The sequence below is a fragment of the Vespula pensylvanica genome, chromosome 4, assembly GCF_014466175.1.
Source record: "Vespula pensylvanica isolate Volc-1 chromosome 4, ASM1446617v1, whole genome shotgun sequence".
NCBI lineage: Eukaryota > Metazoa > Arthropoda > Insecta > Hymenoptera > Vespidae > Vespula > Vespula pensylvanica.
Window position 1 is genome coordinate 10,123,990 of NC_057688.1, and position 12,053 is coordinate 10,136,042.

Here is a 12,053-nt window from a genome sequence, read left to right on the forward strand (position 1 = left end):
CTTATTTCATTATCACGCAATATTATTTGCAAAGAAGCAGAATATCTATATTACTCACTTTCCCAAACTGTTATTTCCTCCTGAACCGTTTCCACTGAATATGTTTTGTAAAAGAAAATTATCTTCCTTTCGAGAGTTGTAAATGAATATAAATCATGACTTAAAAAATTTATTAATTTTTTCTCAAAATATCTATTGTTTGCCTAACAAATGAATAAAAAACGAATGTTATCTTATAACGATTCTAATAAAAAAAATTTTTGTTACATACAAAAATATATTACCTCTATTAAATTATTAAAAAGGTATTTATAACCAGATAACCCTAAGAAATTTAATACCCGTTCTCTAATCCAAATAATACTGCAAAATGATGATTTTTCATTTAATTAATATTCGCTAAATATAATTATTTGTGGACTATCAATATAAAAAGGTGTATAAAAAAAGTCTATTACCGATTATCCAATTCTAGGAATTCAGGTTGCACATCGTAAATCTCTTCTTCCTCTTCCTCTTCGAAATTATTTTGCAAAGTTTCGTTAACGATAGTTGACATATTTCTATATTCTATAACACATGTAACGTAAAAAATAGCGAAGAAAAATATTCCGAATTCTTGAAAGAATTAATTTTTTTTGTAAAATCAACGGACTTACCGCAACGGACCCCGGTTTCTTTGTTCTATTTTTAAGTCGAATTCGATCGTAATAGCGACCCTTGACAAATTTCAAGCGATTTAACAATGGTAACGATTTTTCTATCGTACGTCTCGATATGTATCTAGACATATGTATTTAATCTCTATGTTTTATACGTACATACGTACATACGTAGCGTAGCGCATAAATGATCTTAAAAGACAGAAATAATCTTGAAGAAAATAACAAAGAATTCGTTAAATTTTTGTCGGCTTATCGGTTACCATGTTTCCCAGGCGCGATTAATCGATCAAACTCAAACGTGATTCGTTGCTTCTGTGGAAAAGAGACAATTTTATGAACAGGGAATATCAATAAAATCGTATATCGAAACAAATTTTTTCTTCGCATATATTGAAAATGTTTTCTTGTAATTACATATTATCGCATCGTAACTGCATAGATTAAAATTATGAATTATTTACAAGTGGTGGAACTATTGTCGAATATCTTCGAATATCTTGAAATTATATTTATAAACGTTTACGTATTCGAAATACACATATCTATGTATGTACGTAGGACTAATGTTAAGGGGGTGGGGAAAAAACATGAAAAAAACAAGAAGAAAAAATCCAAGGAGTACCATTGAATATCACAATTGAAAAAGAGTAACAGAGATTCTGAAAATAATACGTTGAATGGTTAAATTTGCGTCGATCAAGATCGACTCTAATTGTCGGACGATGATCCTTCGATCGACTCCACGTTAAACGATTTGTTCGTGCTGCTTTCGTGAATCGATTCGTTCAATAAACCGCCAAGAATCGCTTCGATGTATTTTTTTCGACCTTCGTTCGTATCGAAAGAAAATCCTATTGAAGGAACAAATTCGGTTTCTACGACAGTTTTGACAGATTCGATCACGTTGGTCGTTCTTGGAAACGACGTCGTAGATGGCAAGATGGTCGAAGAGTCATCAAATTCTTTAAACTCCTCGAAATCTAAAGACCTCTGTATTTGAGGTAGTTGATAAATGGGCAACCGATTCTCCGTATCGTTTAAAGGCCGATCATACTTGTTGCTCGGCTCGTCTAAAATTTGATCTTTCGAAGGACTTCGTGGAGTAATCGTTCCGTCCGAAATATCTCGCGAGTTTGGCACGACATTTTTGTTATCGCTATTGAAAGGGACGCTCTCGACGATTTCCTCTCTTTGTAAACTATCGCGAACGGATTTGATCGTCGTGCTAGGAAATTTTTTATTATCCGAATTAGAGCCTAGATTCGATCTTACACCTTGAAGGTTATTCAAGGAGAAAGGTCGAGGGATATGATCGATTTTAAGTAATTCTGCCATTAACTGTAGAAGACTCAAAGCGTTTACGTTAGTCGAACCAACGCTACTTTCTACCTTCTTATGATTACTCGATAAATTAATTGTATCGTTCGAAGAAAGTATTTTGTTGTAACTATTGCTACGCGAAAAATCGTTATTGCCAGTCTCGGTAATGCCTTCGATAGATTTGACGATTTCGACTTGACTCAATCTGTCAGGACTAGAACCGTTTCTCTCGTGTTGTTCAATTAAGCTAATAATCGAGTCATCTTTGATTGGCACCGATTTATCCTTTTTATTCAGGGTCACGGATACTTGATAAGGGGAATTGTTCCGTTCGATCGCATCTTCTATATATCTCAGACTCGTCGAGGAATCGACGATTTTTGGTCGAGCATCTCTTTCGAAAATTTTTACCGATTCGTTAGCGAATTTCACTTCTTCCTGCTCCCTGGAATTTCTTCGAATTTTATCGTCTACTTTCGTCGATACGCCTTGGATAACCGGGTCGAATATAGGACTCTGCGTGACGATCTCGTCGATATTATTCTTGGAATTGACGAACGGTGGCTCTATGTCTCTTGCCGGAAGATCGGTGGTACGGTGGAACCAAGGTACCGATAGGTTCGTTCCTTTGACCAAGGGTTCATCTATCGGAACTTCCGTAGTAGTTCGTACTTGTGAATACGTTGTACGATGCGACGTATGAAAAGCGGGTATTTGAGTAGAAAGATAATCTGGAACGTTTATCCGAAAGTTTTCGCCGGTAAAAAGCGGTGGTTTCAAAACGATGTCAGGTTGTAAAATGGTTCCACTCTCGGAATCGTCATTGTTAAAGACGCGTGGCTTTTCCGTAGAATACAATTTCTCATCCGATGGTATCGTTGCTGTTTCCGTTGACGTTAAATTTTCCTCGTATGACGAAGTAGTAGTCGACGATTCTTCTACCTCCGTATTATTGTCTTCCAGCTCGAAACGCGATAAATATCCGATAAGAGGAGTCGTACCTCTTTCGAAAATACTTGCATATTCTAGAGTATCGGTCGTTTCAGTTTGCCACTGATCGACCGATTCCTCGCTACTCCCAAGCGATTCGGTTTCATTGTCTAGATTCGAGCGTAGAGACAATTTATTTTTATCTTTCGCATCGTCTTTGGGATCTCGCACGTGAATCCTGAATTTGTTCGATGCATTAAAGGCTCGACCGACGCCAATACTTTCTTTTACTTCGATGTCATCGATATGTTCTTCTCCAACGAACGTTGGACGATCTCGAAACAGTTCCTCCGGCGAATCGATACGTTTGACAAGCTCGTAGCTATCCGAAGGCTCGTCCTTTAAGCTATCGCGATCCCGATATTCGTTATCGTTTCCTTCGCCTCGCGGTTCACTATCGTTGTACTTTCCTCTCGAGTTCTTGTCGGATGGAGTGGATAGCGCGAAGATGTTTCTAGACTCCTGGCTGTGTGCGTAAAGATGATCGGAACTTTCGATGGCTTGATCGAACCTGTTGTAGACTAAGGTAGAAGGTCTGTAGGTCGTCGGTATCGTAGGCGAATAGAATCTTCTCGTGGTAGTAGTGACGGTCGGTACGGTCGGCGCGTACGACGGCTGAAACTCATTGATGCCTTTTCCCGATTTGTCGCGAATATCTTGATAATCGTATCTTAGCGGTTCTCGATAATTATCTTCCCCAATTTTTTCGATACGAACGATAGGTGAATCTTGATACGGTCGGGTACGATAACTCTTACTATAGAAGGTATTAGGATAGGTCGGATTTGCTCTTTCCGAATGCTCGTCGTAAGTCGAGAGAAATTGAGGAGTTCTCGTCCGTGGAAGATCATTGCGATAAGCCGGCAAATCGTTCCCGGTGGAATCGATCGTAGCGACGTAGTCGATGATCCTGCCTCCTCTGTCAGGATCCACTAATTCGTCACTGGCGACGTCCGTTCCAGTTTGCAGGCCCATCATGCCGTAAGCTTTGCGTATCAGTTCGTCGTCGTCTTCCTGATAATGACCGTCGCGATTTACTTCAATGAATTTGCGAGTCGTCGAACAGTCAACTTTGCTCCACCAGTCGCAGGTGAGGAGTTTCTGGCTGAAGATGGATCCGATCGGACACAAGAACGAGGAGATCAAGATGTCGTGACAAACGTGAAATACTTGACATCCAGCTACTTCGTCCGCGTAATAACCTGTCGTAGAAAAATACATACGTCAAATTAATGCAGTACGCTTCATTGTCTAGCATGCTTTTTCTTCCTAGAGAAATTTTCTTTCGTTACGTTCTACCTCGTTAATACCTTTTGCCTATAGCTACGCTCGAAACGCGATGACCTATTGCGAAAGCGAAGAAAATACTTTAAGAGAATCGTCGTAAGCGTACGTCTTACGTTATAAACGAAGGTACGCGTATGTATGTATCATCCTTGACATCGATGATGCTAAAGGTGACAAAGCGACGTACGGGAATAATTATTAGCGCGATGCTGCTTTTCTAGGCATTCGATAACGTTTGTAGCGTTGTAGAGACTTACCGCGTGAACGTCCTTCGCACGAGAAACCTGTCTGCGGTAACGTCGTGTAAGCTGGATAATCGGTACCAGGTTCTCCTGGTACGTTCATCCTAATGTCACTGTGATCTAAAATAATCAAAATGAATAGAAAAGAGAAACTGTAGAAAGGTATCTTTGCGAAAGTATACAATTTGCATGCAAGTAACGTTCCTCCCGCCCATCCTCCTCCTCATTTTGTTCAAATCGCTCGAGAGACGATATCGTTCGCGATATTGTGGTTTACATCGATTACGCGTTACCTTGTTTATCTTTGTACCGATCGTATTGTCCACCGGCGGATCCATAGCTATCGAAGCTACCCTCTTCCTCGGGATCGAAGTACTTTCTGTCGAATGGTTAAAGTTCGATTAACCGGCTGCACTCCGACATGAATTTTATGATCGTAAAAAAATGATCATCGAACCTTCCTCTGGTGCCGTCGATCGCCCTGCGCGACAGGAAGCTTCTCCGTGGGACTTCATGCTCGAGATTACCGTGAACGTTGCATAAGACGATGGTCACGAGATCTGCTCGCGTAAGAAAATACGAACGAAATATATATATATATTTTTTAACGAGAAGCAGTCGTTCCACGTACATCTATCCGTCCGTTGATATTTCTACGATCCGGCTGTCTTAGCCGTTCAATTCTATTCGTATTCCTTTTTTTCTTCTTGTTCTAGAATAACTCTAAAGTTTTGGTCGTTTCGCATCGAGGCGCGAATAGAAAAAATAAACGAGAGAGCGCTTTCGCTCGCTCAAATTAATAGCGTTAATAACTTTCGAGTAAGTACTGGAATTCGATTTGCGATGTCCCAACCGCAAGGCGGAAATTTTCTCTAACAAAGTCTAGGCGATCTCCTTCCGGGGATAATCCTAATTCTTTCTTCGGAAGAAAGTAACGACGCACGCTTCGTTAGCAATAAATAATCCGTTTGACTTTTATACCTGTGCCTTGCACGTGGAGTTTTTGACATATCACGATCGTTGCACGTTACCAAACGTGTCTTTTTAATGTCGCACGACGACGAAGCTACGTATCATATAATTATTTATTTATCGATCCTTCCGCAACGTCCTGCCAATGTATCGTTATTTTTCCTTTTCTTCGAGTAAACAAATACCGTGGTAACAACGAGTTTCGACTTGGAGAGATATTACTTTACGATCAAATCGAATCGATTTGAGATAACGGAAAGATTATTTTCTTATATCATCGTGCTCGTTACCGATTCGACGCTGGAAACAAATATCGCGCGTGAAAGGACGTTGCATAAGGCTGCGGTATTCGTAACATCGATAGAACAAAACGTATTCGGTTCGTAAAGTCTATCGATTTTTTCGATTTACCGCCGAAAGATTTACCAAGTAACGCAAGCGGATGTATATAGGTAGAAACGGAACGGAAACCGAGGTTAAACGAATCTTTAGCGGGAAATTCGAACGTTATCGAGCGTGATCTACCGTTGATACACTTACACAGAAGAGGCTGGATGACCGGCATTTTTGCACGACTTTACATGCGTCTCAAAAGTCTCGTCAAAAGGACCAACATCGTCCGTCCACCGTGAAGCACCCGATGCACTGTCTCTCGACGATCGTTCCTTCCCGAGTCTTCTTCGTACCTCTTACCTTTCTTCCTCGCTTTCTACCTCTCACCTGGCCATCGCTCGTACCATCCCTCGCGAAAAGAATGTCCGAGTGCCGGCGCGCCTTGAGTCATCCTCTTGGAAAAACGCTTTCGTAGCTTCCTTAAAAACGTCTCTCAAACGAGACCTTTATCTTTCTCAAGGTTTATACGACTCGTCGGCACAAAGCAAGAAAGAAAGATTAGACAAGGTCGAAGGAAGTGGATGTAATTTCTTTTGGTATATGGCAGATCTCAAACGGGAAAATGAAAAGTCGTTAGTTTCGTGCGCTTGGTCCGGAGCTCGGACCGCGCATAGAAAGGTCGGCCGTCTTTTCGGCGAGAGCAAAACTATATGACCCAGATGTTGTACGTTGCGTCGGACCATAGGTAGATATAAATTCAAGTAAGACGATACACGTACATACACATTATGTAAGTTCGATGACATTGCCTCAGTTCTGCACATATGCCCTTCTCCTCCTCCTCCTCGTCTTTAACGTCCTTCCACGCTCTTCTCCGTGGAATTACTTTCGCTTGCGTAACCGTCGATTCTCTCTCTCTCTCTCTCTCTCTCTCTCACTCCTTCGTTCGCTCACGCACTTACTCGATGCAGCACGAATCGATTGACTCTTACGTTCCATCGATGGACATTGGCCGTTCGTACTATATTTTCATTTGGCCGTAAAAGGATTGTTAATATTAATGGTCAGCTTCTCGTAATCCGTCGACGAAAATACTTTTAGGCTACGATTCAAACTTCGTTTCAGAAAAAAAAAGGAAGAAATAATTACGTCATTTTATTTCAACTCGTCCGAATTCTAACAATCGTATAGAACGTTCAAAGTTAAAATCGATGAATTCGTTGCGTGCGTTTGTGCACTTTCTTCATGTATAAATATTCGCTCGAAAGGTAATGCGTGGTATCTTCTTACGTCATGCATCCTCTCGATTCCACCGTTGCTCGGTTCTTGCCTTTCCAAGCATTCCTTCTCGGAACATGCGTGATTCGGAACAAGAAACTTGCTTAACTGCCTTTCGGTAAAGAAATTGCATGAATTTAGTTACAGATAGATCGATCTACCGGAAAATCGCTCTCTTTCTCCGTCGTAATAACCTAACGTTGATTTAATCATCTACGTACACATGTACGCACGACGTATGTGCGATTAAAGCATCGAATGTTTTCCTTTTGCATTCATAAAATCACCCGTTCGTGGCTCAATTACGTAATACGATAAATTACGACACTAAAAATATCCTGACGAGATACGATGTAGATGCGGAAATCAAACTTCGAGACTTTTATAGTTGGCTTGGATTGAATTATAAAATGGTGCCCCACGCCAAATCATTTTACTCGTTCTAATTTGAAAATAGCGCGCTTCTGGATACGTATTTGATGGCGCTTCGATCGATCGGCGTAAAAAGTAATTTCTTTTCGAGCGCCAGATGGCTCTTGATTTAGAAATAAAATGGAGTATAATTGTGTGTTTGACCCTTCGCCTCGTCATATTCCGTGTATTTTACTTTTAAGTGGTTGATGGCGTTTATAACGGTGAAGGAAAAACGATAGTGATCGTTATTGTAAATTCATTGCTACATAACGTAAACGGGTAGGAAAAGGATGAGGGAAAAAATCAAAGTATCCATTTCTTTTCGGATCTTGAAAGAATTTTTCAAGCAATGATGACATTCGTTTGCTAGGTTAGATGTCTAGTTAATTGTCATTGAATTGCTTCATATTTTTATATCTTTCTTCTATTGCTTTAATTTAGTTACACATATATTTCTTGTAATAACATATATCAATGTTTATCCTTTCTTCACAGTTATGGCTTTTTCTTTTATATTAAAGTATTATATCGGTATTTTCTTACAAGTGGGACAAAGTTTGTCGCTTTAATGGACTTTTCAATTATGGTTTATGATTACGTAGCTTTCCATAGGGAAAAAGGTATATATAATAAGTGCTGCGATGGAAAGTTTTGGTGCATCAAGGTATTGTCTAGTTAAAAGTATAAAAAAATTCTTATTGACGATATTAATATATCGTATACGCATCTTCTTGTCGTAGGATATTTGTGGAATTATATGTGCTGTCCTGACATGGTTGCTAATAATTTACGCGGAATTTGTAGTTATGGCTATCATCCTTATTCCTTCTATAAATACCTTATATTCAGGCCTAAATATGGCTTTGTTTCAATCCCTAGCATTTTTGGCATTTGCCTCTCATTTAAGGACAATGTTTACCGATCCAGTAAGTAAAGAAGAAACATACTTTGTACGATCTACTTGTCAAAAATTAAATTCGATTTATATTATGGCATAACTTGATAGTAATTAAATATTATACAGGGTGCTGTACCAAAGGGTAACGCGACAAAAAAAATGATACAACAAATGGGATTCAGAGACGGTCAAGTTGTCTTTAAATGTCCAAAATGTTGTTCCATAAAACCGGATAGAGCTCATCACTGTTCCGTTTGTCAAAGGTAAATTAGTTTGGGTACTACTTTTATTTTAAGACTAGCTTGCTTTTAGATTAATAGCTGTTACAGATGATCGATAAAGCGATATTTTAGATGCATTAGGAAAATGGATCATCATTGCCCATGGGTTAACAATTGTGTTGGGGAAAATAATCAAAAATACTTTGTATTGTTTACTGTAAGTCACGTTTCTATTCGACAAGTATTTCTCTATAAAATGAAGTATACATTTTGCGATGAAGTAAGTAAAATTGATTTATAAATTTTCAGTTTTACATAGCAGGCATATCGCTGCAGTCTCTTCTCTTGTGCATACAACAGTTTATAACCTGCGTAAAACACGAATGGAGAGAATGTTCGACGTTCAGTCCACCTGTGACCGTTGTCCTTTTGCTATTTCTAACATTCGAAGCACTTTTATTTGCCATTTTTACAGCTATAATGTTGGGATCGCAATTGCAGGCCATTTGGAATGATCAAACCGTAAGTGCGTATGTATACTATCAAAGGCTTTACTACTTTGTAATATTTTAACTTTGTCATAGGGTATAGAACAACTTAAAAAAGAGGAAGCACGATGGGTTCGTAATAGCAAATGGAAATCCATACAGGCCGTTTTTGGCAGATTTTCTATTGCTTGGTTTTCTCCGTTTACTTCGCCTCCGAATACAAAAAAGAAGTTAGATGCCTTCTTATATACTGTATAAGTTATTTGGATATGGATTGTGACATAAATATTTAATACATGTAAATATAAGGTAAATATGACACATTGTATCGAATGCGTGCTTGTGTATCCGCGCATACATGATATCTCTCTTTCAATATATACATGTATATTGGATAATCTTCGATGTATGCATGTGTGCCTACGTGTACATGTGTGTGTGTATATATATATACACGTATATATATATGTATATATATATATGTATATGTATGTATACATAACGTGTAAACGCAAATGTATTGTGTATGCACAAGCAGAAAATGTAATGATGCTGTTTTCCAAAATATCATATATACAAGTAGCAATGAAAAATACATATTAACGATAACATTCCTTCAAGAAGCTAATGGTAGTTACTTCACAACAGTTTCGGGAGAACCTTTCCAGAATAGTTCGATTGGAACACACTTGACCTATGATCTATGGATTAGTCGATACGTTATAAGACTAATTTGCAAGTTTCGTAAAAAATTGTTTACTCATATTTTTTTATTTATTACAAAACCCAATGCGAGGATTCACACAGATGGAAAGTGTAATAATAAATGGTGATAATGTAATAGTACAAGTACTTAAGAAGCATAATTTTTAAATATTTACATAAACATAAAATTTACATTCATTCGTTGTGCATTTAACTTAAATTTATATATATATATATATATATATATATGCGAATCATATCTTTATGCACTTATTGATTTAAGCGCAGTTGAAAGTATTTTAAAGAAATTATATGAGAATGCCTACGTTTAAGTGCACGATCCGTTTATTTATTTGTTATATTATTTGATATATTAATTTAATATGACTCGTTTGATAAGACTTTTTCTAACGAAAGTAAGAGAAAAATTTCAAAAACTACAAAATAAAATTACATTTTTTCTTTTTTTTTCATCCATCTGATGCAAGGTAATCTTGCATATATTTTATATCAATGAAAATGTTCGATCTTAACGAATGAATAATATATTTAATAATTTCCTATCATATCGTGCTACGAACGTAAATTATAGCACCAAGGAAATTATTAAATATAACTTTCAGGGATAAAATAATTATTTCTTCTTTTTATATGAGGAATTCTCTCTTTCTCTCTCTCTCTCTCTCTCTCTCTCTCTCTCTCAATAAAAATGATATATTCGATATCTAATATCTAGGGTCGAGAATTATAAATATTTTCTATCTGTTACATTTCGCTTTATACTGTCATTTTCTGCGTAAATATGGGAAAGTTGCGAGGAGAGTATTGGCAATGACTTATTTTGACACACACACACACACACACACACACGTATATATCGTATCTAGGGCTCTGATATTACTTTTGAAAAATGATTTGCTTTAAAATAATATTTTTAAATGATATTGAATATGAAGTATTACAGATTTAAGAAATTAATATAAATCTTTTATTTACGATAGGTGAAAAGAGAATTATAATATATAGATAATGATAATGCTCGAACATTATTCGAAAAACTGGTTGCAAAAATGGTACATGTATCCTATATTTATGTTTGATTTAGAATTGTTTATAATCGTTTGATATAACTAGAACGAAGGAATGATCTCTTAACCGTACGAAAGACTGAAACATAGTGCTAATATCGCTCGATCATACGTAACATTTAAGCGAGCGTTTAAATCTGTATAATTCGTGCAGAATTGTACTTTAATAATTTTCTTAAGAACGTATAGTTTATATCGATTTGTTTTTTAGGATCAATTTTATAAAATATAAATTTATACGATATAATTAAATATTTTTCTTTTTAGTTATCACGAACCTTATTTATGACAATTTCAAATACGCATCACTATTCTTGCATCCAGTTTCTTAATTATAAATTATTGTCTTAATTATTATTATTGTCCGATGTACACGATAAGTAATATTTATTAGCGACATCACGATAGAAAGATTTAGGATATTTTCATATATTAATTTTATATACCTTCAAATGCACCCTTTAGGACAAGAAGAAAAAAAAAGAAAAATGAAAAATCGATGCACTTTGTATACGCTATGTCTTATTTATATTTGGATGTAATAGGTCATATTTTATGCGATATTATACATATGGGGAAAATATAGTGCTGCCGATATTATTGATTCTAACGAGACACTGTCAAATGGTACGATAATGACAATTCTTCAATCGCTTCATCAATCTTTTCTTTTTATCTTTTCGTTGAAATCGATCGACGTTCTACGTGAGCAAATCTTTAGTACGTTCATCGATTTTACAGTTTTTATTGGAGACTCGTTTTTCTCACGTTCAATTACGACTATGCTACGTAACTCATAAATGCGCAAATGTATTCTAACAATGGTAAGAATCAGTTTTACTTTCTCGTTGGATGATAGTTGAAACTATACATTACATATACAGCGAAAGATCTGGCTGAAAAATATTCTCTATATTTGAATTCCGCGGTAAAAGTTGAAATCTTCGAAAGAAACCAATCGGCTTCGTCGTGCGTGCGCCTAACGTATTGATATCACCGTCGTGAAACGATTTTCCCAAGGCCCTCGGGTAGATTGATTTTTCTACATTGAATCGTCATAATCATTCGGTATAGCGCTAAACTTTGGAATAAACTTACCATTTTGATCGGTTATCATATTTTTATTAAAGGGAAAAATTAAGCAACAAGATA

At 36.9% G+C, this 12,053-nt stretch overlaps 3 protein-coding genes across 5 annotated transcripts; 1 reads left to right on the top strand and 2 right to left on the bottom strand.

Moving 5' to 3' along the window:
* Position 1: 1 nt before the first annotated feature.
* On the bottom strand, positions 2 to 631 carry LOC122628883. The gene is made up of 3 exons (XM_043811696.1): positions 459 to 631; positions 285 to 363; positions 2 to 203 (listed from the first exon to the last, which is right to left on the bottom strand). The coding sequence occupies exons 1-3, from the start codon at positions 557 to 559 to the stop codon at positions 51 to 53; spliced, it is 333 nt and encodes a 110-aa protein (XP_043667631.1). The 5' UTR covers positions 560 to 631; the 3' UTR covers positions 2 to 50.
* Positions 632 to 1,017: 386 nt separating this feature from the next.
* Positions 1,018 to 7,202, bottom strand: LOC122628867. 2 transcript variants are annotated; one of them, XM_043811650.1, is made up of 7 exons: positions 7,100 to 7,202; positions 6,017 to 6,830; positions 4,962 to 5,064; positions 4,798 to 4,883; positions 4,520 to 4,624; positions 1,816 to 4,177; positions 1,018 to 1,773 (listed from the first exon to the last, which is right to left on the bottom strand). In XM_043811650.1, the coding sequence occupies exons 2-7, from the start codon at positions 6,039 to 6,041 to the stop codon at positions 1,374 to 1,376; spliced, it is 3,081 nt and encodes a 1,026-aa protein (XP_043667585.1). In that variant the 5' UTR covers positions 6,042 to 6,830; positions 7,100 to 7,202; the 3' UTR covers positions 1,018 to 1,373. The 2 variants fall into 2 exon arrangements, with proteins under 2 accessions (XP_043667585.1, XP_043667584.1); XM_043811649.1 differs by lacking the exons at positions 6,017 to 6,830; positions 7,100 to 7,202 and having other exon boundaries at positions 4,962 to 5,164.
* Positions 7,203 to 7,261: 59 nt separating this feature from the next.
* Positions 7,262 to 9,954, top strand: LOC122628874 (palmitoyltransferase ZDHHC3). 2 transcript variants are annotated; one of them, XR_006327124.1, is made up of 8 exons: positions 7,262 to 7,871; positions 7,997 to 8,165; positions 8,242 to 8,427; positions 8,526 to 8,662; positions 8,753 to 8,837; positions 8,930 to 9,142; positions 9,205 to 9,417; positions 9,757 to 9,954. XR_006327124.1 is itself a non-coding variant. In XM_043811682.1 (7 exons), the coding sequence occupies exons 2-7, from the start codon at positions 8,070 to 8,072 to the stop codon at positions 9,364 to 9,366; spliced, it is 879 nt and encodes a 292-aa protein (XP_043667617.1). In that variant the 5' UTR covers positions 7,262 to 7,871; positions 7,997 to 8,069; the 3' UTR covers positions 9,367 to 9,954. The 2 variants fall into 2 exon arrangements, 1 of the variants encoding a protein (XP_043667617.1); XM_043811682.1 differs by having other exon boundaries at positions 9,205 to 9,954.
* Positions 9,955 to 12,053: the final 2,099 nt, after the last annotated feature.

Excerpts from the sequence above, each read along its gene's own strand:
- LOC122628883 (XM_043811696.1), bottom strand. The coding sequence starts at position 559 with ATGTCAACTATCGTTAACGAAACTTTGCAAAATAATTTCGAAGAGGAA. Across the intron at positions 364-458 it reads TTCCTAGAATTGGATAATCG|TATTATTTGGATTAGAGAAC; the intron begins GTAATAGACTTT and ends ATCATTTTGCAG. Across the intron at positions 204-284 it reads TTTTTAATAATTTAATAGAG|GCAAACAATAGATATTTTGA; the intron begins GTAATATATTTT and ends TTCATTTGTTAG.
- LOC122628867 (XM_043811649.1), bottom strand. The coding sequence starts at position 5,137 with ATGTACGTGGAACGACTGCTTCTCGTTAAAAAATATATATATATATTT. Across the intron at positions 4,178-4,519 it reads GTGCGAAGGACGTTCACGCG|GTTATTACGCGGACGAAGTA; the intron begins GTAAGTCTCTAC and ends TTTCTACGACAG. Across the intron at positions 1,774-1,815 it reads GTCCCTTTCAATAGCGATAA|GATTACTCCACGAAGTCCTT; the intron begins CAAAAATGTCGT and ends TTCGGACGGAAC.
- LOC122628874 (XM_043811682.1), top strand. The coding sequence starts at position 8,070 with ATGGACTTTTCAATTATGGTTTATGATTACGTAGCTTTCCATAGGGAA. Across the intron at positions 8,166-8,241 it reads GAAAGTTTTGGTGCATCAAG|GATATTTGTGGAATTATATG; the intron begins GTATTGTCTAGT and ends TTCTTGTCGTAG. Across the intron at positions 9,143-9,204 it reads CCATTTGGAATGATCAAACC|GGTATAGAACAACTTAAAAA; the intron begins GTAAGTGCGTAT and ends ACTTTGTCATAG.